This window comes from Poecilia formosa, unplaced genomic scaffold (assembly GCF_000485575.1).
Source record: "Poecilia formosa unplaced genomic scaffold, Poecilia_formosa-5.1.2 Scaffold35, whole genome shotgun sequence".
Classification (NCBI taxonomy): Eukaryota; Metazoa; Chordata; class Actinopteri; order Cyprinodontiformes; family Poeciliidae; genus Poecilia; species Poecilia formosa.
Window position 1 is genome coordinate 2,332,512 of NW_006799974.1, and position 26,653 is coordinate 2,359,164.

The following is a 26,653-nucleotide window of genomic DNA, read 5'->3' on the forward strand; positions in this document are numbered from 1 at the left end:
AAAAAAAAAAAAAATGAATTTAATAATTTATTTCTGCTGCGTTTCTGAAAACAGCCCTTTAGATATTTTTGGAATATAAAAGTAGACCATTAGGATTTCACCAGGAAACAAATGCTTTTAAAAACAGAAAACTTGTAGATGGACTCAGCTCGTTTTACATGTTCGTAACAACTTGAATCTTTATTATATCATATTTTCACAACCTGAGCGGTTAAACATGGGCTCTCTCGCTTGCCATCTTCGGGTGCGGCGCTGCGCTGGATGAGCAGCCTGCCGTACGTTCCTCCCACCTGGCCTTTGGTGAGCCGTCCAGGATTCACGCACACGCAACCCGCCACATCCTGACGATGCAAGGTGGAAGGGAGGGGGGAGTTAAAATATTAAAAACATGGTCAAGCGGACATTTGATCCAGTTTCTGACACGATTCCGAAATGTTTCTACCTTCACGAAGTAACGCAGCTCAGAGGGAACGACGAGAATATCCGGTGTGACCAACATCTGACCGTGAATCTGGAACTTCTCGTAATCCATGTTCACCTCCTCGGCCGGTGGGTACAGGGGGTAGAAACTTCAGGAAGAGACGGACATTAGTGCTTCTCGACGTGATAAAAGGAAAATCAAAAAAGGAAGACTTGGATGACACGTACCTCCTCTGAGTCAGCATGTGCTTTAGGATGCGGGAGAATCGGTCCGAGCTGGTGCCGCTGCAACACCGCACAGCTACAGTTATTAAACTGAGGTGACAGGGAGCGGAAAGAAAGGCTTCCGTCATCTGTGAACGTTTCCTCACCAGCTGATCTCCTCTGCTCCCATGTGGAACAGGATGTCAGAAGACGTCAGGCCAAAAGTCACTCCGTCGATCAGCAGGGTGCAGGGGTCAGGAACCAGGGTGACCCGCTGCACAAACACGTTAAACATCGGAGAACCATCAGAACGAGAGCTGAGAGGAGAGTCTCAGTTCACCTGCCTGTATAAACTGATTCCTTTTAGATGACCCGGTTAGAAAAAAACTACATAGTTCGTCTCAGGTGGAATATTTATAATCACCAATCCCTCCAGGATGTTGTGTTTTTCTGATCACTGCAGCCTAAAATGACTGACTTTGTCAAACGGTTGTGGTAAAGTGGTGAGTTTTTTCACTTTTTTTTTTACCATAACATAGTCTTACAGAAAAGTCAAGTATCTTCTTGAAATTTGCCCCATAATACAAATAAAATCGAGTCTTGAGGAGTTATCAGCGTGCAAAAGAAAACTTATAAAATTGTCATTCAAGTTAACAAGCAAATCCTACACAAATCAACTCAAAAGAACTAAAAACGGTTTTAGCAAAGAAACCAAAAGCCAAATGTTTGCGCTTGGAGTCACACATTCTTTCATCTTGCGGGTTTGGCTATCAAGAAAAACAGGAAGTTAAAATTAGAAGGGGATGGCGGTGATTGGTCAGAAAACGAAGGAAATGTAGAAAACGTTAAGGTGATTTGTCAGATTTGGGGAAAAGTTGCGATGACCTGTGAAAATTTAGCAAATGATGAGGGAATTTGCAGCATCACAGCTTTCTGGAGGGATTGATTTACACTTGCTGCATGTGCTGAGTCTACCAGGATCAGACCATCTATTCTGTGTGCGTGTCTGTGTGTGTGTGCGTGTGTGAGAGTGACCTGGGCCTGGGCCTGGTCCTTGCTGAGGTTCGGCAGGGTGAAGGGAGGCTGTGGGTAGATGAATTCGTGGTGGACGTCTCTCTGGGCCGGGACAAACACCAAGTGACAGCCGACACTTCACAGAAGAAAAAACAAGAACATTCCAGATTTGGGCTCAGCACTGAAACAAAAACACTCAGAACGTGTTTTTGTTTCAAACGTCGACCAGGGACATAAACAGTGGAGTCGTAGCGCACCTTCTGGTTCCATCCACAATGCTGTCGATGCAGCGATGGAAAATTGTCTCAAACGTCTCAGTCACCTTGGCTTTCTGTGAGACAAACAGCTGGACATCAGACTATGCTGCTGTAAAAACGTCTTGCTGGCTTTAAACACGGAGTGAAAACGAATCGTACCTCGATCTGTTCATGTTTGGAATCCACAAAAGGACCAAACTAGAGAAGAGAAGAAGAATAAAAGGACACGCTGCTCACCAAACACCCAGACTGCATAAAACATACTGAGAAGCTCTTCCTTCACACTGATGAGTCAGCATCTGACAGGCTTACCAGCAGGCAGACGTCAGGACGATCCCTGACAATGACATTGATCAGGTCTATCAGAGGGTCAAAGGTCAGGCTGTCAGAGGGCGTGTATGGTCCACAGGCCACAAGAATGTTCAACGGCTCCGCCGCTGAGCGAGATGAGGAGTAGAGAGGAAAACCGCTTTTTTCTCACAGATGATGAATAAACAGGAATTTATGAGTTTCTACGGAAAACTAATTACCTTCGTTGGTCTCCATTTTTGCGCCGGTGGAGTGAAAAGGAAGAGGATCACCCTAAACAAACACAGAGTTGATGCAGGACGCGCCAACGGCTCACAACAATAAACAGAGGAAAGAGCAAAATGAGCGCCTGACCTCATAAAGCTTGGAGGCCACAAGCTTTCTTCCTGTTGTGTTCATTCCCTCCATCAGCACCACCTGAGAGAGAGAGAGAGGGGGAGAGATGGAGAGCGAGAGATGGAGAAAGAGAGTGACGATCAACAAACAGATTTACAGATGGATGGATTAAGAAAAACACATGGATGTTGGATGGATGAACTGATTTTGGACAAACTGGTGCACAAGACACATAGATGGATGGAGAAAAACATTTACATATGGATGGATGGACAAACAGAAAAATGTATGGGAATAAAGTCCAGGAATATTAGTAGATACTTTTACTCCATTTTGTTTTTCTAAACTTCTCTAGACTTGAAAAAACTTAAATAAAATCTCAGATTTTTCCAGCCTGATGGATGCCAGGACATTTGCAGGTAGATGTTCATAAATAAGAATAAGAATAATAATAATAAGAAGAATTGCTGTTTGACTGTCAGAGTTCTCGGTCAGACGGTGGGTTTGCCTCCAGCCCACCTCCTTGGCATGCTCTGTTTCTCTGGGTGGCCATATAACCTGCTGCACACTGACCTCAGCGCAGAGGCAAAGGAGAAACCACCGCACACCGCAGCTGCACTTCAGCTTTAACGGACGCTTCGCGTTCGGCTCACCTGACCAGGAAACAGAGAATACTGTTTGAGCTCAGACAGGTCGACGGGCACCAGCTGGCCGCCGTGCTCTGGTCCCGCCTCCAGCAGAACCGACTGGGCGTTCAGTTTGCCGTTGCTGTCGCAGCAAATCTGACCCAACACGGTGATGCTGTCCTGGAGGAGACGAGCAGAAACAACGAAGCAGACGGTCATCATCATCATAATCATCGTTTTTACAAATAAAGGGCTTTGAAGCAGATCATGTTAGGCTGCAACTCATAAAGCTCCAGTGAAGGACTTTAAAATGTGGACAAAAATAGCCTGACAACAGTAGAACAATATGTACTAAAAAGATAAAAGATAAAACAAGTAAATGTCTTCACTAGACATTCAGAATAATTTTACAACTAATTCAGAAGGTAAAAGTTGTCCAATAAAGCAACTGTACTATTTTCTGACAATATTTAGGTTATGCAATCAAGCTTACTAATCTAAGGAGGTAATAAATGAAGACAAAAAAAAAATCCCTAATTAATTTTTATTACTATTATTTCACATGTGCATACAATCTGGGACTTGATGGGATTTGAGGATAATCCTGCATCTGAACTGATGCGTCCGGCAATCTGCAGAAAACACCAGTTTCTGGTGATGTAAACGGTCAATAAATGAGGACTTTATGTTTGTCTGAAGTTTGCAGAACAATTTAACTCTGAAAGAAACGAGAGGCTCAGACTGACCTGATATCTGCCTCCCTCCTACAGAGTGAAAAGATTATCAAGATGCATGAAAGAGCGATAGAGGAGATTCACTCAGTGGTCATTTTTAAGGTAAATCAAACGGACCGTTTCTTGTCACAAAGTTGCTTCACTTCTGGAATTCAGTTCAAGAAACTACGTAACAATTTTATTCATACATTTAAAAAAGTAAACTATTGATCAATACGTCTCATAATGAGAGAGTCTGGCAGCTCTGTAAGAAGACAAAGAAATCAGAGGTGGCCTAAATCTTTTACACAGATATTTGGATTTATTGCACCATGCACACCATCTCTTATGTCTGTAGTTGTTTTTATTTGAATTTGAGCAGCTTTTGTACAATTATTTACGTTTTAAATTTCATCTGTCTTTAAGTTTTGAACTTCTGTGGCACGTTGTTTTGCACCTTACTGTATGAAAATGATCTATAAATGTAGTTTTGTTGGCCGATTTAAGAGCAATGAACCTGGGCAGGCAGAGAGACGGCTGAAAACTCCTCGATGCTGAAGCGAGACCTCAGCTTTTCTCCCATCTCTTCAATCTTCTCTGACAACACTGGAGGAGAAAAACAAGAAAACCAGGCATAAAGGGAAAAACGTTGATGGTTGTGTGACTGAACGACACAGATTATAACACATTAAAATCAATTTATAATTAGAAACAGTGAAGAGCAGGACTGTTGGGATAAATTTGCGGAACTGCTGTGTACCATTTCGAACGTCCCGCAGCCTTTGGAACATGTATTTGTAGCCGCTGCGGAGGGATTCGTCGGGCTGCTCCAGAAGATTCACCTGGACGCCTGCGCCCGGGTCCTTCCGGCCCGTCCAGCGCGCGCCCTGCACGGCTCCAAACGAAACCACCACCTCCCCCTTACCGCTTCGCTGGCTGTACTTCTGTGAAGGCGTCACACTGTGGAAGAAAATACAGATGCTTGTTGTTAAACAATACTTTTCATATTTAAAAGATTTCTTAGTGACATCACCTCACGGTGTTTCATAAGTAAATAAATAATAATAATAATAAAAAAAAAAACGGAGAGTAAAGATGCACTTTGCAAGTCTTTGAAAAAGTACAAATGATAAAATAACAAATCTAAATAAAGACTGGAGGTGTTTCAGATTAATACCTGGGGGAAAAGTTAGCTGGAGACAGCAGCAGACCCGGACTGGTCAGCAGAGCGGAGGTCCGTTTGGACTGAGGATGCTCTGGAGTGGAGAGCACTCGTTTCTGAGAGCTCTGTACGACATAAACCAACAGAACTTCATCTAAATGTTTTATTTTAAACCTGAACTCAGACGAGCAGGACTCCACAGCAAAGCGGTGGCAGCGTACCTTCCCGGGAGTGGAGTAAGAGTCTAAGAGATTCTCCTCCTCTTCTTCAGCTTTTATTCTGGGGAAAAGGATTTGTCAAGGTCTGCAGTCGCATCCAGCTGGTCTTCACAAAAACATTATGAATCGCATTTTTTCTTATTGCGAGATCGCCTTAGAGGATACAGTTCCTCCAACGAATGAATGTCTCTGGTTCGGTTATAACTCTCGTCTTTCCAGGAGCTCGATTTGGATTTACTCTTCTTGTTCCGAAGCTGAGAAGAAAAATAAATTAAAAGTTGCAGAAACACCGGGTGTTACCACAAGATAACGTCAACAAATCCAAACACAACCCAGTTCACACATGAAGCTAAACAAGCTATCGTCATAAGCAACAGTCTTTAATCAGAGACCCACAGCATCACCAATTGAATTGAACTCAAGGATTTAAGATAATTAAATCCTGTTAATGGAAAAACTCAACATAAGTTTAGTCCACTAAACATAAATGTTTTGTTACCTCATGCTCAAAGTGCTCCAGGTTGTCCAGGGTGAGCTCTAGTCCATCCTTTGTGGTACTGTAGGCAAGCCACTCTAACATCATCTGATCTGTGTCTAGCCTGTTGCAGATGCACAGTTCAACCACTGCAGGACAGAAACAATGAAACGGTCCAAAGCCCTTAAAAAAGTATTTATAACCCTTTAAATTACAAACACAAACTCCAGAACATTTTTTTTGTTTGTTTTCATTTTATGTGGCAAACTAACACATACGTGTCAGCAAATGTATTTCAGGATATATAATTATTAAATAGTGAGTAATTTAATCTCAGATTAAATCCAGATTAAGTCTGGCCTTCGTGGAAGAGTGGCAAAAAGAAAGACACTGTTGATGACTGTTGACACAAGCAGCTGGAAACCAACACAGCACATCACCCTCAGCACACCATTCCTATAGAGAAACATGACAATGGCAGAATGATGCTGAGGAATGATTTTATCAGGAGGAACAGGGAAGCTAGTATCAGGATCAACGTTAAGCCTGCATCTAAAATATAAAGAAAACAGGGAGGTGTATGGATGTAACGCTGACAAATGTGGAAAAAGTCCAGTAAGTACAGATTGATTCATTCCTGTAGATATTTACAAGTCAGCATAAGAGACATAAGCAGGCGCACAGAGAACAACAAATGTGACTTAATAAAGGACTACAGAAGGTAAAACACTCACTCTTGTCGAGGACAGAGTCATCTTCGCAGGTAATCCCGAAGGTTTGCAGCTCTGCCTTTAAGTTGTCCGTGGGTACAAGCGCCATTGTTTCTGTATTTAATCAAATAAAGCTCGAGTTCTGGCTTCAGTTGGTCCAAATGTTGCGACGGTCCGTTAACGGCTAAATGTTAGCTTTCCGCCCGCTTCATACCAAAACCAGCGCCGCGATTAATATGAAAACACCTGATAACCTCAACTATACGCTAAGAATCGATCTGATCAACATAACAAGCAAGCCAATTTCATTTTACCGCGAAAAAAAGCCAGTCGGTGTTGGCGGCCGGAAGTTACGTCACAGCAAACAGGCGAAAACAGTTATGCCACTAAAATAAAATTCAACTGTTACAGTTGGTTTAATTTATTACATTTTTCCACCTTTCCTCACAATAAGACCTCTTTAGACTCTAAATAAGGATAAAAGAAATAACGCAATGTGTTAAAACAAAGTTTTTTTTGCTTATGTTGTTAAGGATAAACCATTGGAAAGATTTAAGCAAGTCCTTCAAATTTTACAAAGTAAAAAATCTAAAATAAAATAATAAAGTTTGTTTGTTTTAACCTTACTCGCGCTTTTTCTTTATTTATTAATTAATAAATACAAATACAAAGGGGTTTGAGTAATTTGTGAAAATGTCTGTAGATGGAGCCCTTGTCAAAGAAGAATTTCTGTAAGTTGTTGGGACAGATAATAAAGTTCTTCTGTTCTATTAATTAAACCCGGTTTAATTTAATTCAAGGACAGCTTCATTAAAAGTTTTAATAATACAAAAGTATAAACAGACTCTAAGCTGACCACATTAATATTGATCCAGTTCATGCCAGTCAAATCCAATCATCTATTCATAGATCAAATTCAGTCCTAAATGATTTCTGCTCTAATGAAATTATTAATTCAAAGTTTGTTCTGTTAGCTGCTGAAACAATATTGTAACAGTCAGAAAAAACTGATACAAAGGAAAGGAAAAACATTCATTGTTCTTTAAAAAATATCTTACAATCACAGAGATCAGTGTATTTTACTGGTATTTTATGGGGTAGGCCAACAGACAGGAGATAATTGCGAAGTTGAAAAGAAAACAAAGAATATAAAAATAAAGGAACCTGAATACAAATGCACACCACACATTTCAGATTTTTTAAAAGGTTTATTTGAAAATAATCTCTTTCTTCTAATTTATGTATTTGTGCTATTTTGTTTGTCTATCACATAACATTCTAATAAAACACACCAAAGATTATGTCAAAATGTAACAAAAGGATCAATGAGTATTTAAAGACACAGTAATAAACACCAAAATGTAATAATTATTGACAACTGTGATAATCTGTAACTCAGTTTTATTCCATTGAATGATTATTGTTTGCTTTGATTACATAACCCTCCACCACACAACAGACATAATTTATGTTTTAAATTGTTAAATGAATACAAAACCTCACATATTTGTCAAACATGTATAAAAAATAGTGAATAACGCGAAATACATTTACAAACTTAGAGTTGATCATTTAAAAGTAGAAAAGCTGTAAAATTGTTTCTGTATTTGTATCTATCGGTTTCGTTTTGTTGTTTTGTTTAGTTTATTGTTACTTTCAGTGTTTTTCAAATTTACTTCGCAGAGCTCCTGTTGAGCGCTTGTTGTTGCAAAGAAAATCCTCTAGGTGGTGCTCTAACAAAGCCTCTGAAACTGATTGAATCACAGGTTTGTAATGGCAAAGCTAAGTTGTATTTCCCTTTTTCTTGGCTATTTATCTATTTATTGCTATCTTGTATTAAAATAAAGTATTCATAATAAATTAAAATTATAATAAAAAGCTAATATTTATTCGAAAAATTATAGGCTGTTAAAATTAAGCAGGCATTCAAAGCTAAACCCTCCTATTTTTAAACATCTTTTTTTTTTCTTTCAAAAGTTTACACCACAACACAGTTGTGCACAAAATCCCAACATGAAGCCGAAACAATAAAAACATGGGGTGAACTAAACAAGAAATTTACTGAGACGTCACTTAATCAGTTATCAGTTTTGGCTGATCAGATTAAAAATGTTTTGTCGTCACTACAACTCATTATCTGCTTTGAGCCGCATCGCTCTTCATGTGCAGGTCTGATTATCTGGGAATTATTAACATAAGGTTTAAGTATCCCTTCAGCTTTTATCTCTAATCAGCTGTCATAAATACAATCAGTAGGCTGATTAGATTCCACTGCAGCCAGAACTTGTAAAAGTTATTTTTTTGCGTATTAAGATGTTTTTCTTTATTGTCCTTTTAAATGACTGCATGTTGAAAACTACAGAATACACTGCAACGAAATGAATTAACAACCCTAAAATGACCTGAAAAACCTTAACACAACTGACTTGAAAAAAGTGCTCTATTTAACAAATTGTAAAAAAAATGAACCTATAAGCTGTTAAAGGTTTATTGGTTGACACTCCCTTTACATAGCTTTGTTATCCTTTGAAAGACGACACACTCATTTCCTAACAGAAACGAGTTTCTTGGTTGAATAAAATTATTTCAAAACTAAATCTGCCAGTGGAGTGAATAATTTTAACCGGAAACGTGCACACATTTTTCCCCTCTGAAATGTTTGTGAAAACAATCCTCTGGATTCAGGTAGATTTTAAGTACAGCTAAAAACTTATGGTACAGTCTGTTCTTTTCACTACTGTCACTTTAATGAGTTTGTTTTTCTCATCTTTCACCAAATAGTTTGGTTTTACTCTTGATTTTAATTATTTCCTTCTGCAATGAGCTAAGCATGTTCTTTTTCTGCACCTATAAGTAGATAGAGCTTCTCTCACAGATAAACATGTGGCTTCTATGTGAATTTCTCTCCAGTCAAGAGAATAACGTTTTGTTTTTAATTATCTTCACAAGATGGATATAAACACTGTGGACACCCAAACTATTTAAGCCACATTTTCAGATTTTTATGGGGAAACCAGCCCTTGTAGGTAAAGACCTCCAAAGCATCTTGGCTGTCGGTACATGTTTTTCCAGCAGAGGTTGTGTTTACCAGTCCCAGCTGCTGACTGGGAGAAACAGGGTGGATCCGGCACAGGAATGTTACTAGAGCTGCAATACATGTCATGCCACAGAGACAATAAACTCAAATTGACCGTTTAATTCAACTCAAGGCACAAAAACAAAACAAAACAACAACAACAACAAAAAAACCCCTCTGAGAGACAACATGTCTAAGCAAAACCACTCCGGCAGAAAAACTGGCCTATATGGTTGTTACATTTAGTAATTCAGCTGAAGGAATATCCAAAGATCTTCTAAAACTTTGAAGGAAGTTGCTAAGTTTTGAAAACTTTGGTTGCATGAGTTCATCCACCACTGATGAAAGTCAAGGTGTTGATGAACAAATTTATTACTGAGGTAAATAATCTAGAAACGCAAAATGAAGGCTGTTGCGTCCCAAGCAGGACTCACAATAGCAGCAAATAGGTTTCACAGAAGCTGCTTCTATTAAAAATAGACATATGCAAATATATTAAGTTACACAACCCCGCACTGGAACATTTCTTTTTATTTTAAAGAGTCTAATTCCGATTTGCAAGGGAAAAAGTAAGTAATAATTACACTTAAGAATAATTATTCTTTGTTTTTCCCAGCCAATCTCAACTGCAAATTGTGTTGCCTATCTGCAGTGTGCTATCTGTACATAAATTGATCCAGATGAAAAGGCGCCAACTGTTCATAGACCACCAGCAGATGAAGACCATAGCTTGACCATAAAACTGCAGGTTCAGTCTTTTTCTATCAGTTTGACATGTTTTATCTCCAGGGTCAGATACAATAAAATCACTTTGGGGGTTATTGATTAAGCACCACACCTAAAAGCTTCTGCAACAGTACGCCTGTGATATTTTAACTCATTCAAGGTAAGTCAATCATGTAACATTAAGATGTCAGAGAATCAGAGAAATGTGCAAACCTGTTTGAAAACGTTTTTCTTCTATCTGATCTTTAAATGAGGAGGGTGGTAACAGCTGCATAACATATTTACCAATCATGTGTTTGTTGCTTGGAAACACAAAACAGCCAACCACTCTGCGGCAGCAATTCAGCGATTTTAAGCATCTATGGGATGAAGACAACTCGCTGAAGTTCAAACAGGGATAAGAATGGGGAAGAAAAGAGATTTAAGTATCTTTAAACATGTTCTGGATCATCAACCGCTCTGCTGTCACAAAATGTTAGTGAATTTTAAAATGGCAAAGCCTACATTAGCAGGGTTACTGACAATGTCGATCCACTTTTGGCTCTAATAATCTCAAACTGGTTCCATGAAATGAGACATCAATCAAACAGAGAACCTCAAATCACGGCTGTCCAGCTGATCGATCTGCAGGAACTCTGTGAAGCTTTCATGTTAATATGGATAAAAAAAAAACAAAACTGAGGGAAGCTTCAAACACCTCGTCAAATCTATTCAACAAATGGTGTGGCAGATAAAAAGGCCAAAAATTAATCTAATAAATCTAGTTTGCAAGTAAATTTATGACATATTAGTCTACATAAACCCACATTTAAACAGGCTGCCAGCTTGCACATGATGATTAGCATTTACTCTGTGCATCATCTACAGGTCAAAGGATTGTGGTGTGGTCAGCTAAGTTTATCTTATCACAAAAAAGACGTAATAAAAAACAATCTCTGATATTTTCAGTAGTTGCTAAAGTTTATATTCTTCACTCTTTTTTTAAAATAATTTTTTGGCTCTAGTGGCCTTTATTTGATAGTTAATCGACAGGAAAGTGGGCAATGAGAGAAGGGGGAAGACACGCAGCAAAGGTTGCCAAGGCCAGGAATCGAACCCGTGACGGCTGTGTTGAGGACTAGGGCCTCCATATGTGGGCTGTGCTCAACCCCTGCGCCACCACAGCACAACCCCATATTCTTCACTCTTGAAGATTTGCCTTAGTCATCAGTTTTATGTGCAAACTTATGCAAGCATCTCAAGCAACTTTTGTCAATTGGCTTTATGGGAGAGTAATTATATGAGTGCATATTAAAGTGTTACAAAACACAGGAAGAAAGAAAGCCCCATATTAATGAACAAAGGTGAAATAACCCTATCTGTTGATATTATGTAACAAGCACATTGAAAATATGACATCTAACCTAAATCTCTGCTCTGGTGTCTGCTCATGCAATGTGAAATAATGTGACTTTTTACATGGAAGCTGAACAAAATACACATTTCGTTTTTAGCACATTAAATGACACAGACTTTTTTGTCCTATCAAAGTTACTTAATATGGGTTCTCAGGGCAGGTGAAGTTTTGTAACTTATCTGCAAAAAAGATAAGATGTTATTTAATAGGCTGAGCGAATCATTAAATTATGTAAGAAAAAAACAGCAATGATGAGTTGGCATTTGTGCAATTATTGTGCAAATCTAACATTACATTTATAAATAGTTTTCATGTTAAAGTGAGATTTTATCAGGGCTGACGCTATAAACCACTGGCTTCCTAAACGACAACAAGATTCTTTTTTAAATCTGTTGGGATCTATTATCTGAGGTTTTGCTTTGAATAATACATGTGTTTTGTAGAGTCTGTGCTGAACTTTTTGTTTAAAATGCAAAAATGGAGGGAATGTATGACGTCAAATACAAAAGATGCTGAAACCTGGTTTTTACATCTTTTTACCTGATATTTTATGGTACTTATCATTCAAGTAGTAAACTCAGCAGATATTTTTAGATATAATTTATTTGAAAACAAAAATCCAATTGAATAAAGTACAAAACTTTATTTGAATGCACTTTTAACCCATTTAAAGCATATTAAGCACAAATTATGACATAGTTGTCAAAATAGAATGATTTTGGCTGAACAAATTTGAATTTTGCTAAATATTTTGAGCCAACAAATATGAACGCAATCAATTTCCAATCACATTTATTACGTTAAGCCTCCTGATTGAACAGATATGAGGAATGTCTCTGTAGTTATATGACAGAAGTGGCTGTTAACCTTTGAACAGAGTAACTGAACCAGCTCTATTTCCTTTGCTTTAATCTTATTGATATGATTATCTATCTAACCTGGAAAGGTTTGGAATGCTAATGTTACAATTTCCATAAACTATTAGACTTTATATTAATTCTTTCATTAATATTGTAGTTTGTATATTTTACTTCATTCCCTTCTCAGTTATGATTACAAATGATGTAATGTAATATTTTGAGTCTGTAATAAAGACAATGAGCAAGCTTTGTGATTTCTGTAGAACCATTTGATCCCAATTTTTTTTTTTAAATTAGATTCATAATTTAACAAAGAGCAGAGCTGAATAAAAAAAAAACACACCCTCAACCAGTATAATTTTGTTGTCCCATTTGTGACTAAATCTCCTCTTCACCTATCAAGCATCGCTTTATAAGTCAAAGTCAAATCAATTTTATTTTAGTGCCAAACAACATCAATGGGAAAAGATGTTATGTTATTTAATTTTAAGTACTTATTGAATTGTTCTGTGTTTCTACTACATTTTTGTTTATTGATATACTTTATTATTCTTATTCAATTATTTTACTTGCCTTCGAGAGTTGATATTTTTTTACATTTCGTTGTGCTTTCTTCATCCACAGTGAAAATAAAATGAATTCTGATTCTGAATGCAGTGAAAGCTAAAATATTCGAAAAGTTTGTTAATGACTATATTGTGCAGATCCAGTTACACATCGAAATGTGCACAAAGTTGCCTCGTGGCAATTCCAGTGAGATCTGAAGTCTCTTGTGCGTTCATACCGTTACATAACAACCACCCTCTCCTGCTCTGCTCCCTGCTCCACTCATCACGCCCGGCTGGTTCACCTTGTGATCTGCTCTCTTCTTCTACATGATCATGATTGCATTCTTGTGTCTTCTATGGTAATGAAATGTGGATCAATCTCCAGGGCTATCAAAGCCTGGCATGACAAGAGGAGCGCTGTAACAGAGCAGGACTCCACTCAAGTTTGACATGTGATTAAATCTATGATTATACATCAGTTCAACAAAGGTCATTTCCTTATTCTTCATAATATATTCTCCACACACCTCAGCTCTAAGACATGCGCTTATGGGAAACCTACAGTCCTGCCATCCATGTGAATGTTGCTTGTTCCATCACAAACCACAAATACTACAGGAAAGTTTTGGAGAAAACTTGTTTGAATCTGATTTATGCCTCAATGGCAGCAGAAAGACCAATTAGTCTTCATGTTGTATCAGTGTATGTTACCAGTTTTGGCACAGATTATTATTCTTTTGAAAGAAATGTATTTTAGCTTCTTGGTAAACTTTCCAGATTATCCATCTGGTTTTTTGACACAACATGCTCATGTGCCCAACTTTGGGAAGCAGGGCTAAAAAAATGATCATCACTGATTCATTGCATTAATATCTTATGTTTATCTGCTGCAGTTGCTAGCAGTTAGCTCTTGACATAGCTTCCTCCTGGACTTTAAACTGTATGAAATGATAAAACTTTTTAAATGCTTGATGTTTCCTTATGAATAAAGTGTTGTTAATGACAATACTGTTTATTAACAGACAAATTAGAAATTGTTTAGGACGAATTACTGCAGTAGAGCCATCTCTGTTTTTGTCTGTTAGTGAACTGGATGAGGTAAATATGTTGCACTTGTCAAAGCTGTCTGTCTTTTCATATCTTATGAAATGTTGGATCTGAGATGTCCATAAAAACACAGTAACACTTTTAAGAACAAAAATAATTTTATTTTATTTGCAAGTTACTTATTCACACAAATAACATTCAGAGACGTGTTCTATAAGAACCAACATGATCAATGTCTAGAAGGTTTTTACAGCTTATATAATTATATAAATATAGTGTGCGGTGTGAGGCTCTTCTCCAACGTGAATCTTTATCCCTCCCTCCTAGACCAGTCCAGGTAAGAGCCGGTGTAATTACGTGCTCTGAAAGTAAGAAGAGAAACATTGACGGTAAGAGGAGACGTCTGCAGTAACGACTTGGGGAACTTTAATACTGTCAACAAAACGTATTAACGTACGTCACATATCCAAGTTCTCTGGCTTTGCTGATGGCCTCTGCTGACCGCTTCCCTGACCGGCAGTAAAAGACCAGCTCAGGCGCATCCAGTGCAGGTTTGGGAATCCCGTATGTGGCCTGGAAATCCTCTGGGCTCATTTTGAAGGCAGTTTCGACGGTGCCAACTGATCAAAACAGAGGAGAAAGACACGACAGCAGTTCACTCACACAGGCCTGAGGCACTAGAAAGACCATGTAGTGAAAAAGATGCAGATATTTAGTAAAATTATAATAAATGAGCTCTTACGGGCAATGTGAGTGGACCTGGGGATGCGTCCTTTGTTCACCTCGTCTGTCTCACGGACGTCAATCAGAATCAGATCTTTGCTTTTGGCCAGGAGAGCCTTCAGTTCCTCGTATGAGACTAGAAAAAAGAAAAGACGTTTTTTAAGAAACACCCAGAGAAATCTGCGTGAATCTATTTTTTAGGTTCCATAATTGTACTTAATTATTAGGTAGTGTTTCCAAATATTCTGAGCTCAGATTTGCTCCAACTGGAGACAAATGTTAAAAATTTTGGCAAAGATAATAAAATCCTGGAAATTCATGGTTTTAAAAAAATCCTGCCACATAAACTCCAAGTATGATTTTTTTTCTCTCTAAATTGCCAATTAGAAAACGTGCATGTAACAAAATGCAAAAAGCACAGGTGAGCAGATATGTTACAGTTTGTGCAAAGCTCTGAATAGAAGATAAATAATGTTTTAAAAGTAACTGTGAAGCTGTCAGCTTCACCCTATCTACTCTGCTGCGTCACAGGGACATATGCATAAAGATTTAGTCATAAACCATTATCTACACATTTATCTGTCTTTGTGTAACATTTGACATATTAACATTGCAAGTCATGAAACTAGTATACTAAACTGAAACAAAAATATAATTGATTTTGCATTCTAATCAATTTGTAAAAAAAATATTAAAAATATTTTAAATGAATGCTGTAGGATGTCCCAGTTTAATTATTAAAAAGAGATAATTACTGTGCCATCAGAAGAAAACACTCACCTGGGTTTGTCATGTTGGTTTGCGTGAGTGAAGCTTTAGAGATGAATCAGGAATCTCTGCTTAATTCTCCTCTTCCACATCGCCGCTTTTATGCAGCTTGGTGGCAAATAATTGGCTCAGGTTCACTCAGTGGGCCGGGTCTGACCTTGAAGACTCAGGTAATGGAGCCAATAATTATGTAAGAGCATCACTGTTGAGGAGGTGTTTCAATTACAACCCGGGCTCTAAATCATTAGGTCCTCTATCAAGGGTCAAAACAAATAAATAATCTATTGAAACATCTAACTTTTTAGATATCGGCAGGGAATATTCAATGAAAGAAAATCAAGCATGAAAAAAACTGACATGATAATTCATTGCAAATGTTTTTCACATTTAGAGACTCTTTTAAGACAATTTGTTCAATAATCAATAAAGAAAAACTAAATCACACTGAGGGCAGCTCTGTCTGGATCCTGATGTCCTCAGGTTCTCATTATTTCATCAGTGGATTTAAATCCCTTCAATTTGTGACAAAGTTTTCTATGTTGTTGTTCCATTAAGAAATAACACTTTAAAAATGTAAAAGTAAAGTCAACAAAACAGACTATTGTTTTTTTAATGGGTTTGTATTTTTCAATTATTCCTTAATTTATATGGGTTAGTTTTAGTTTCTGTAATGGTGCAATATTATAGTACAATTATTTTCAACAATTATTGTCTCCAAAAAAAAAAAACAACAACAAAAAAACAACAAAACAAACAAACAAACAAACAAAAAAAAACAAAAACAAAAAAAACAGGAACTATAGACATATTAAGATCAGTACCATCATGGATACTTTCTCTGCTGAATTACTTTCAGGTCAACAGTTTATGCTGATATTTTTTTCTATTTTATTTCAACCTAAAATAAACTCAACTGCACATAATGTTTCGTATACATTTATTAAAGCAACCGCCATCACAGAAAAGTCTAAACCAATCTTTATTGCAATTAATTAGATCTCTAGCCTAAATTTCAATCTATTGTAAAGCAGTAAAAAAAAAGTCACATTCACATATACTGTAGTGTAAATTATATATTTCTGATGGAGTATTAGAAACACTAAATACTCGCAGTACAAACATGTCTCTGTAACCCAAAAAAAAAAAAATAAAATAATTCCTGGCCAGAATTTAAAAAAAAAAATCTTTCAGATTTCAGCTCTGACGGCCTCATTACTCGCAGCTTGACCTTCGACCTGTTGGAATAATATTGTGATGGTAAATGAAGCCAAAAGCAGATTTGAACCCGATTGTGGCAGAAATCAAACGACATTCTCACCTGAGCAGAATAGCACCCGACTTTGGGGAGCCGTTTCCATGACGACACCCTCCACAGGGACTCTCTGAGGGAGGCTGATAGCTCATGAGTGTCACGAACCTGACGGACACATAGATATGAGCGTTTTATTTTAAAATAATGTTGTGTTTAAGTAAGAAAATGAAAGCACCTTCATGTGTTTCAAGCAGGCATTTCTGAAGTCCATGTTGCTGCTGCTGCTCACTATGCTGATGGTGGCGCTGACGATCACCTCAGCAGCTGACTGCAGTTTCTCTCGTTTCTTACAACACAAACACACGTATTTATTTTATATGATTTGTGAATATTTTGATTTTTTAAAATAGAAAACACAAAAATACACGTTACATTTCGTTGCGCTAAAAGCAAAAACTTCAACGTACTTTATTGGGCTTTTAAGTGACTAATCAAGACAAAGCAGTAGAACATTTTTAAAAAGTAAGAAAGATGATTAAACTAAAACTCAAGTTTTTAGTCTACATATGACACACAGAGCACATAATAACCACAGTGAAAGAAGATGGTGGCTGCATCATGCTGTGGGGATATTTTTCTTTCAAACTCAGAGTTGATAGACAGACAGATGGAGGGGTAAATATAAGACAATTCTGGAAAATAAAACTGTTAAGAGATTTTTTAAAAAGTGGAGCAGAGGTTTCCTTTATTAAAAACCTTACATATAGCACAACTTGAAGATTGAAACTCAGAGATGTGCCGCCTCTTTTTAAAGTTGAAAAAGCAAGAAAATTCTGTCTCTAGAGATGCAAAGCAGCTAGAGACAAACCCCAGAAGCTTTGCATCTGGACCTTTGACAAAAGATAGTTATGTATGCCACACTGCTTTATTTGACTTTTACTTGCAAATAAATAAATGCAAACTACGCATATTTTTACTTCTATTTCCCATTTATGGACTATTTTGTGGTAATCTGTGACATAAAATACGCTGAAGCTTATGGGGTTGATACCAGAAAAGACTTAGTCAAATTATTTTCCCCTTGTAAGCATGGTGGTCTTACATAAAGTTGTTAAATTAATGCAGAAAAATGTCTTTCTTGCCTTTTTTCTTTCTTTTAAAGCCTTCATTGTGTTGAAAAGTTCAGCCTGCAGAGCTGACGTAACTGCCTGCCTGTTGTTGCTCAGAATGTCCTCTAGATGGAGCTCTAATAACAACTCACAATCTGTAGGAAGAAAAAAATGGTGAATGTTTTCAGCTCAGGGTTTCATGTTCACATCTGCTGCGATGATGATGATGATGGTAATAAATCTTCACCCATTTTATCTGTGAGCTCAGAGGTGAAGGGGTCACTGTGCTGTAAGAAGAGCAGGACTAGGAGACTCTGCTGAACTGGGAGGTGACTGGGTTCTCGCTCTGGATCGTCCCAGTTTTCCCGCTCCACAGTGAACACAACACCATCACTGTGCACAGGATCATCAGGGGATGCTGGGACATTTAAAACACAATATATAGAAATTTATATTTACAAAAAATAACTAATAGTACCACTCTGGTTCTACGGCCTCAGTATGTAGTTTATAGAGCGAAGAGTTGCATCTTTCGGTTCTACATCATTTAGAAAAAAAAAGAATAATAAAAATGTGAACTTAGGAGTAATCAGCTTATTTTTGTCATTAAGAGAGAATAATTCACTAGTTAACTGCACAATAAAAACTTTGGAAATTAGTTACAGTTACATGTGAGCCTGGTTAGCTGATGGAGACAGATCTGTCACAATGTGTGAAAGGAGTTGATTATCGGCCCGTCTTGGTAAATAAGCTGCAGTTTGAGACTGATAGGAAATGACAACCAGTGAAACAGCGACAACCTCACAAACCTCATTTTAATGATGTACAGATATATGCTGTTGTGTCATTTCTGACCCCCTCTGCTGTCTACAGTGTCATGTTATTAAAATGGTCTTTTCTGCTCGAAGGAAAATATGCCTGAACTTAATGAAAATACACAGTAATGTTTGCTAAAATGTAAAGTCACTGAGTTTATTTACACCTGTTCATTTGTGTTATTTTACTTCACTGATCTGAAAAATGTCATCAGTCAGTTGATGCCACTGCATAAATAGTGCAGCAGCGCCATCAAGTGGTCTCATTAGGACAAAACAGCAAGATGAATCAGATTTTAAAAACACTAAAATGGATTCAGCAAATATAACTTCACTCTTTCTCCACATTCAGACCCTGGTGTTCAAATGAAATAATGTACCTTCATGTAAATCAAAGATTTTAGACGTGCAGGAGGAATCTGAGTGATTCAGCCAGTCATGAAAAATGTTGTGTGTGGCGGCTCTTTAAGCAGCAACTTTAGCCACAACCCGTCTCTGAAACTCCCACAAACTCTAGAATGCACTTTGTCTTAGTTGTGGCTGCAATTTTTTCCTAATACATCTTGTCTTTTCACTTAATTTGCTAGGAATGCGTTTGTATCAGCACAGTCAATCTCCAGTTTTTTTTTTTTTAGCTAGAAAAGGTAATTAGAAATAACCTCCTTTGGTTTACCCTCCTTTTGAAGGAGTATGTTCCTAAAAGTCTAGACAGCAGTCTTCCTCATTCGTTTCTGCTGAATTCTGGGTTTCCATCACCTGTATGTCATTATCACAAAAAATAAAGATAGAAAATATGTTACTGAGTCTGTAAATCTACATGATTTTCCTTTTTTGAATCAAATTACTGAATAAAATTACATTTCAATGAACGTAATCTATGGCAAAGGAGGAATGAGAGAATTTGCCAAAATTAAAACATATTGGCAAAATAAAACAAAACAATGTAGCCTGGTTTATACATACAGTCGATGCTGACTGTAGGAAAAACCCACACAAATCCACTGTTGCTTATTAGATAATCATGAACGTTTCCTCTGACACATGTCCAATTTTGTTTATCCCAAATTAGATAAATGTGACCATAAGAACGAGAGGAGGTTTACACCTCAAAATGAATGAGCCAGATGGCCGATGACTTGCATGAGTCATAGTTTCCTCAATTATTGTTTTATATGACTATATATTTTAGTACCGGATGCAGCATATGAAACCAACACAGGCACGATGGTGGCTGTGCCTTATAAAGCTTTCAACATTTTTTATTGTGTCACGCTAAACTGACTCCCAAACTCTGTAAACATTGCTGAACATCAGCAACCTGGTATTTTTATTGATGTTGAAGTTGCTCTAAAATAGTTTAGGGAAATTAATCCCAGCTTCCAACTGCAGTTTTAATGAGACTACAAGAAAATTATCCCAGTTATAAAGATGTTTGCACACCTTTTCGCTCCAAAAAACAACATTTAATGAAAATAAACAGCATTTACATGTATCTAAGAGTATTTCCCACATTTCAAGTCTGTGGAATAGATTTGAAAACATTGTTTATTCTCTTTGTTGCTGCTTTCAATGTTTGTTTGCTCTCATTTGATTTCAATTATCTGCTTCTGGGATCAATTACAGCTTTTTCTTATTCTCTCACAGCTAAACATGTGTTTTTTATGTGCAATTCCCTGAAGTCAAGAGAAAAACAAATCTGTGCTTTAATTGTTATTGAAAGTCTTTACTAGATGGGATTGAATGTTCAACATCCCAAACCTTAATTTCCAGATTTTTTATTGGAAAACTAGCCCTTCCAGGTAAAGACCCACAATGCATCTGGGCAGTGAGAACATGCTGTTCTCCCAGCGGTGGTTGTTGTTTACCTTTGGAGGAGCAGCAGTGCATTCTGCCCAGTCCCAGATGCTGGTAGTCCAAAGCAACAGGGAGGGCTTGGAAGAAACCAGACGGAGCTGAAACAGGGACGTTACTGGGGCTGAAAACCAGAACCTGAAAACACGGCGAGTCAAGGATGATTCATTCAAATCAGACGTCTAAATCCCCTTCGGAAACAAAAAAAAAACACCCAGTCTACCACACAACATACCGCTGCATGTCTAAACTTAGGCCTGCACAACGAAGCACAGACTGATAGCTACAATCTGCTGCAGGCAGAATGAATATAAAAAAACCAGAAGTGCTGCAAGAATCGTTAGATAATTATTTAAGTACAATGAAAGCATGATGTCTATGCCCGTCATAGTTTTGCTGACATGTGTGTTTATACAGTTTTAAGCTTTTTACAGGGTAAACAGACAGTAAGGCGGAGAAGACTTTCAGATACAACCAATTAGTTTCAATACCAAAACAGCAAAACGACGACCTGAGGCAACTTTTTAATAAAACCTTGTGGTTGAGATGAAACAATAAATTTTTATTTATTTTTATTTCTTAAGGCAAACACTTAATAATTATCACAAGTCATATTGTTATTGCAATAATTCTAAATATAATTGCATATCCGTGGTTTCCTGAAGCAGATGTTGCTCTTCTCATGGTCGCTTTTACTCTGATGACATTATTAAAGACATTAAAAGCAAACTGAGTGATAGGTTGGCTGCGTCTACAAGAAAAGAGACATTTGAGGGGTTAAGAGGCATCAACACACGTTCTCACAGATTTAAAACCTGATCACGTCGTCTTTTGCCATCTCAGTTGAAAGTGAATACGGCAGATGTGCAGGCGAAGCAAAACCACAAACCCGCCTAAAGTAGAAGATCTTGGCTTTCTTATTTCATGTTCTATCCAGCTTCAGTTTTATATGCACTTCATTTAATTTACAAAAGGAAAGAAAGTTGCATTAAATTCTAGGGTTTCACAAAATAGGACAGAATAAATACGATCTGGTCGAAAACAGGTTCTGAAATATACCCATTTCAGATTACGACACTTTTATTGTTGAGTATTAAACAAAGAGGAAACCTAAAGAGCAGTTTGTGAAAAACTAAGTACTCCCTTTCCACATCTACAAATGCTGAATTTGTAGCCAGATCTTTTCACATGTTAGAGTGAAAATATATTAGCAATTACTTTATAAAGGTAATAACTGTTGCCTGTCAATTTGGAACATATAGTCAATTCCAAATATGTCTTAAGTAGATCATTTAACTCTTCAGGCCTCAGCTGACTTTAAAAGTTGTTGGAATCTTTATACTTAACAAAATAATGAAAATCTACAACAGAACAACTGGTGAAAGAATCGAGTCCAAACCTCCATGTGATGAAAATCCTGCTGTGGCTGCAAACCTTAAGGGAACCGAGAAAACACTGAAAAATAAGGCCTTGGATTAGTTTTGGTTTACTAAATAATGAATGTGTGGAATCTGTTGTGTGACGAGTTGTGAAGTTAGTGTGTGGTAAAGACCACAATTCTGTTTTTTTATATATTTTGTGGCTCTACTGGCTTTTATTTACTAGTAGCTGATAGGAAGAAGGCAGGGAGAGTAGAGGCAGACATGCAGTAAATGGGTTTTGACCGAGAATCGAACTGGGAACGACTGCTTTCCACTGAACCATGTGGCGCCCCAGACCATTTTTAATCATGACCTGACCTACAAAACCCTCAAATTAAAAAGGTAAATATGATTTTTTACAACTGTATTTTAGAAAGAAGGAAAAATTACCACCTGCTGCCACACAGTTCACTTAACTTTAAGAAAATTTCAATTTAGAATGTCCTTAAGCTAATTTATAGAGCAGGAAATAAAGCATCTTATTTTCTATCACAAATCAACCCCCAAAATAATGAATAAAAACTCAGGGAAAAGGTAACAACTCACAACTAAACCTACAGTTTACAATGTGATTTTCTACAAACCTCCAGCTGGTCATTACGTTACTTCATCTCCCATCAGCTGTGTGTTATTTTTTGCTCACTTCCTGCCACTAAAGAAGGATCTGCACCGAGCGACTGTGGCGAAGCTGCAGATGAAGAAGACTTAAGTACTTGTGAATAAATCTGCAAGTCAAGTGATTTTGGCACAAGTTTTATCTCTAAGGTGAGATGCAATACATTCTCATACTTCAGTGACGGACTTCAGGGGTTATTGACATTAACTTTGCTCTGAGGTTCACAGCTGTTGCTCTGAAGCCAGATGTATTTTTGTTGCTATTTAAGGTCAACCAGTTTTAGTCTTTATTAAAAGTGTAGCCAATGCATCTAGTCAAATTTCTTTGAGTTGCTGTCATGCTGTCCAGACAATTTGTCACAGTATTCAACATAATATTGGTGATTATAGATTACATAAAATAAAAAATAAAAAATGAATGAACAACCCTGAGCATCATTTTGATGAGACTGTCATAGAAAAACCTACTGTGTTTAGTCAGATGCTTCAACAAATTTGCTGTAATACAGACTGCTACAGGAGCCCACCACCACCAGCAACAACTCTCTGAAATAAGACAAACTCCCTGAAGGGATCGCCGGAGAGACACAACAGTTCCTATTACTGGTTGTCATTAAATAGACTAAATTCCCCATTAAGTAGTATCTGCGCTATACATCATTAGGAAATACAAAAGTGGTGACAAATCCACATCTAATTTAAGTCGCTTGTTGTTTTGTGTAAGCCATGTGGAAAAGTAGAGCTACAGATGTGACTACTTCCTGTCCAACTGACTTCATGGCACTGAAAACCCATTAAAGCTGTGACTGGACAGCTATTAGCAAACAGGGACAAGCAGAGGTCTAACACAATCTTGTGATCCCTTGTGTCCATATTTGGTAGAACACGTCTAAAATAACTCATCTTTATGTTTCACTGTCATATTTGGATAAGATGATGTAACTATAAGCACAGCTGATTAATAGGGAAGCTGGAAGGCAACGATTTCCCTGACTCATGATCCTGCAGCAGAACAGTTGAAGCCCTTGTCACATGACTGAATACAAAGCAAGTTTTTCTTCATGCACCTGTTCAGATACTCATCTTTACAGAGAAATCAGAACAGAATGTGACTAAAACAGACAAAAAGGATATTTGCATGCGAGATAGCTCCGTAGGCAAATGGGGGTACTGCAGCACACAGGGGCTCAGCAGCGAAACAATCTGGACACTGAGCTCTCCGAACAGACCCTGGTCCATGGCTTTGGGTGGGATGCCGAGAGGAAACCGTTCTCCGACGACAGGATGTCCTTTCTGACACCACAATCCTCTCTGATTGCACCATGGTCTGAAAAGGAGAGAAAATCCCTGTTTGTACGCAGCTGTGACCTCACTGTGCCTGCATGAGCAGCAGGACTTTCAAACATTTTAACAGAAATACAAAAAAGTATCATAAAACAGCAATAAACTAGTATTACTGACTGTGCAGAACAAGTGACGTCCAAGATCAGAGGTGGTTGGACTGAAAGAGCAACTTTACTGATGAGGAAAGCGCTGTTGGGAAACAGCAAAAACAGGAGTTAAACTTTATATATTTTAATGGCTTTATGATCATACAATACAATATAAATTAATGAAAAAAACTACAATCAAAAATTGATTTTTTTGTGCTTTTTATTATAACTGTGATACACGTGGAGCATAATTGCATTTTATTTCACAATATGGATTGATTGGATTACATTAATTTGTGTTTCTGAAAAATATTTCATCTTGTGCCTTACATTTCTTTCTCTCAGGCTCTGAAACAGAGAACTACTACAGTCTGTGATGTTGATGTCTTACCTAAAGTCATGTTGTGATTTCTGTCCATGGATTTTAAATTTTAGTTGGATTCTTATCTGGATAAATATATACAAAAAAAAAATCTATTTATATTTTTTGTCCTTTCCCATGATATAATTTAAAAGAGAGGGAGGAGTTTCATACCCCAGCATTGGTCAAACCGAACGTCTGAAGAAACGCTTTAACATGAGCCTGCCATTTGGACGAGTAATGTCCTGGATTTTTCATCTGGAAGAACGACATCACATCTTTAACGCACTAAATAAACAAGAAAAATAAACACATGTCCAGATAGCAACTTCAGAAGTTAATATTTTTAAGTAAATTAGTACTTATCACATTTAATAAATTGAATTACCTGAAAATTCAGCAGGAACTTCAGTGATCCGTACAGATCTGTGAAGGCGCACAGCTCCTCGGGATCAGGCTCAGGACAAGGCCACACATCGGGAAGCAGGACTTTTTTCAGGTCTGTTCACATCAGTGCAGAACAGATGAAGCAAATATAATCTGTGACTCAGTGTGTTTGTTGTTATGTTTACATACCAGCTTGAAGGGTTTGCATTTCAATTCCAAAACACCAGGAACCAGCAGCTGCAACTAGAGAATAAAATGACAATTAGAATGAGGTTTTTGTCTGACGAGTGAAGGAGCATGTGCAGCACAGTTAATGTTGAAAATGGAGGAAATAAAATCTAAAAAGACCAAACAAGTTTCTTCACATTGTCTGTTATTTAAAATATCCAAACTGTTCCAGACTCCAATCTCATTCTAAAAGATTTTCTTGATTTTTGAGTAAATGTGATTAATTAATGTGATAAAGTGATCCTCGTTATGCTTTACTGGATTATTACAGAAACAGCATGATGAGGTTGGCTTTCAGCCATGACATAAAGACAATTTTATTCACAAACTTTAATCAGCTTTACTTTAAAATCTAAATTAACACTTAAATTAGTTTGTAATAATTCATTTGTGCCTTGCTGATACATTTATTTTAAGAAATAGGGGGTACCTAAAACATATACAGTTTTAAAGATGACACACAGTCCAAAACACTTTCAGACTGTTTTTCTAATCACTTTTTTCATGTCTGTATCATTATTAAATTAATTTATAAATTATTATAGATAACTAATCCAAAGTACCAAAATGTTATAAAATAATTCAATATTCAGACCATTTTTACCACATACTTTATATAATCAATTATAAAATGCCAGGATTATACCCTTGCTGTTCTTAACTTAGAGAAACTTAATGTAATACTCTCAAAATGTAATTTTCATTGCCGGTAGTCTAAAGTTTTGATGGATAATTAATTAGCACGATATATCAAAATTCAGCAAATTATCAGAAAATACAGCTATCTTACCAGTGCAGTTTAACCTCTGATGGGACGAGCCCTTTTCGGTCCATAAAAGCACTAAAAGTGCTCCAGTATTCTTTAAACTAGATCGTTTCCTTTGTTTTCCCATCAGTTGGATTAGCCTCAGCACCTGAACAGATTGACAAGCTAACATCATGCTAACATTAACATTAGCGTCGATAATAAACCATTTATACGTGTTTAAAAAACTTTTAGGAAAAAAAAATCCAATTAGCGCATACACAGTTTAAGTTATAATCAACTTATTCAAGTAATTACCTGCCGTATTTCTCTTAACATTCTTAATTCAGAAGTTAAATTTTAAACAATCAGCTCAGCTCTCAAGAACTGCGCAGGCGCGTAGGACCACCTGTCTTCAATTATCAAGGAAAGCGAAGTCAGAGGGAGAAGCTTACTACGGAGCCCCCCAGGGGACATGGGGAATTTTTTTTTTTACGTTGCTGTACGTTGCTACAGGACTCTGTACCGTAGTCCTGGGTGCAGAGGAGGGACAGGAGTTTGAGTTAAAGAAGATGAAATGGGATGTAAAAAAAGAGATGGATGGACGGAGTCTTGCTATGTTTTTTTTAGTGGAAAAATGAAGTCCTAGTTATTTAGTTGGTATGGTTGTCAAAGGAGAGGGTGGAGTTAAAATAAACGTCAAGATTATGGTGACGGAGAGAAGGTGATAGTGTCTGAACAGAGATAATGATGACGTCACATTTGCCATAGTTTATAGTCATAGTCATAGCATGGCTTAAGAAAGTTTTGCTCCACCCAGGTTTTTATTTTAGTGAGACAGTGGGTGA

General features: G+C 37.3%; 3 protein-coding genes across 5 annotated transcripts; all 3 read right to left on the reverse strand.

Moving 5' to 3' along the window:
* Nucleotides 1-149: 149 nt before the first annotated feature.
* pola2 (polymerase (DNA directed), alpha 2) lies at nt 150-6,818 on the reverse strand. Its single transcript, XM_007550367.2, has 18 exons — nt 6,469-6,818; nt 5,759-5,883; nt 5,425-5,513; nt 5,263-5,320; nt 5,057-5,166; nt 4,640-4,839; nt 4,397-4,485; nt 3,194-3,346; nt 2,559-2,621; nt 2,426-2,477; nt 2,208-2,332; nt 2,055-2,093; nt 1,896-1,969; nt 1,660-1,774; nt 792-898; nt 649-705; nt 443-569; nt 150-341 (listed from the first exon to the last, which is right to left on the reverse strand). Exons 1-18 carry the CDS (start codon nt 6,551-6,553, stop codon nt 189-191), a joined length of 1,821 nt encoding a protein of 606 aa, XP_007550429.1. The 5' UTR covers nt 6,554-6,818; the 3' UTR covers nt 150-188.
* A 7,415-nt stretch (nt 6,819-14,233) lies between these two features.
* LOC103136909 (thiosulfate sulfurtransferase/rhodanese-like domain-containing protein 1) lies at nt 14,234-16,403 on the reverse strand. Its single transcript, XM_007550369.2, has 4 exons — nt 15,601-16,403; nt 14,840-14,956; nt 14,555-14,717; nt 14,234-14,459 (listed from the first exon to the last, which is right to left on the reverse strand). Exons 1-4 carry the CDS (start codon nt 15,611-15,613, stop codon nt 14,408-14,410), a joined length of 345 nt encoding a protein of 114 aa, XP_007550431.1. The 5' UTR covers nt 15,614-16,403; the 3' UTR covers nt 14,234-14,407.
* A 108-nt stretch (nt 16,404-16,511) lies between these two features.
* On the reverse strand, nt 16,512-26,237 carry top6bl (TOP6B like initiator of meiotic double strand breaks). 3 transcript variants are annotated; one of them, XM_016670591.1, is made up of 14 exons: nt 26,124-26,237; nt 25,851-25,974; nt 25,022-25,075; nt 24,834-24,946; nt 24,620-24,703; nt 24,476-24,531; nt 24,113-24,184; nt 23,786-23,978; nt 20,630-20,753; nt 18,197-18,367; nt 17,983-18,104; nt 17,076-17,186; nt 16,907-17,005; nt 16,512-16,823 (listed from the first exon to the last, which is right to left on the reverse strand). In XM_016670591.1, exons 1-14 carry the CDS (start codon nt 26,142-26,144, stop codon nt 16,776-16,778), a joined length of 1,392 nt encoding a protein of 463 aa, XP_016526077.1. In that variant the 5' UTR covers nt 26,145-26,237; the 3' UTR covers nt 16,512-16,775. The 3 variants fall into 3 exon arrangements, with proteins under 3 accessions (XP_016526077.1, XP_007550469.1, XP_016526078.1); XM_007550407.2 differs by having other exon boundaries at nt 24,620-24,733; XM_016670592.1 differs by having other exon boundaries at nt 24,620-24,733; nt 25,851-25,991; nt 26,124-26,221.
* Between the last annotated feature and the right edge of the window lie 416 nt (nt 26,238-26,653).

Excerpts from the sequence above, each read along its gene's own strand:
- LOC103136909 (XM_007550369.2), bottom strand. Across the intron at positions 14,718-14,839 it reads CAGGTCCACTCACATTGCCC|TTGGCACCGTCGAAACTGCC; the intron begins GTAAGAGCTCAT and ends TGTTTTGATCAG. Across the intron at positions 14,460-14,554 it reads AGAGAACTTGGATATGTGAC|AGCACGTAATTACACCGGCT; the intron begins GTACGTTAATAC and ends TCTTACTTTCAG.
- pola2 (XM_007550367.2), bottom strand. The coding sequence starts at position 6,553 with ATGGCGCTTGTACCCACGGACAACTTAAAGGCAGAGCTGCAAACCTTC. Across the intron at positions 3,347-4,396 it reads CCGTCTCTCTGCCTGCCCAG|GACAGCATCACCGTGTTGGG; the intron begins GTTCATTGCTCT and ends CGTCTCCTCCAG. Across the intron at positions 1,970-2,054 it reads CCAAACATGAACAGATCGAG|AAAGCCAAGGTGACTGAGAC; the intron begins GTACGATTCGTT and ends TTTGTCTCACAG.
- top6bl (XM_007550407.2), bottom strand. The coding sequence starts at position 26,144 with ATGTTAAGAGAAATACGGCAG. Across the intron at positions 20,754-23,785 it reads CGGAGCTATCTCGCATGCAA|GTTCTGGTTTTCAGCCCCAG; the intron begins ATATCCTTTTTG and ends CCGTGTTTTCAG. Across the intron at positions 18,105-18,196 it reads TGAGCTCACAGATAAAATGG|ATTGTGAGTTGTTATTAGAG; the intron begins GTGAAGATTTAT and ends TTCTTCCTACAG.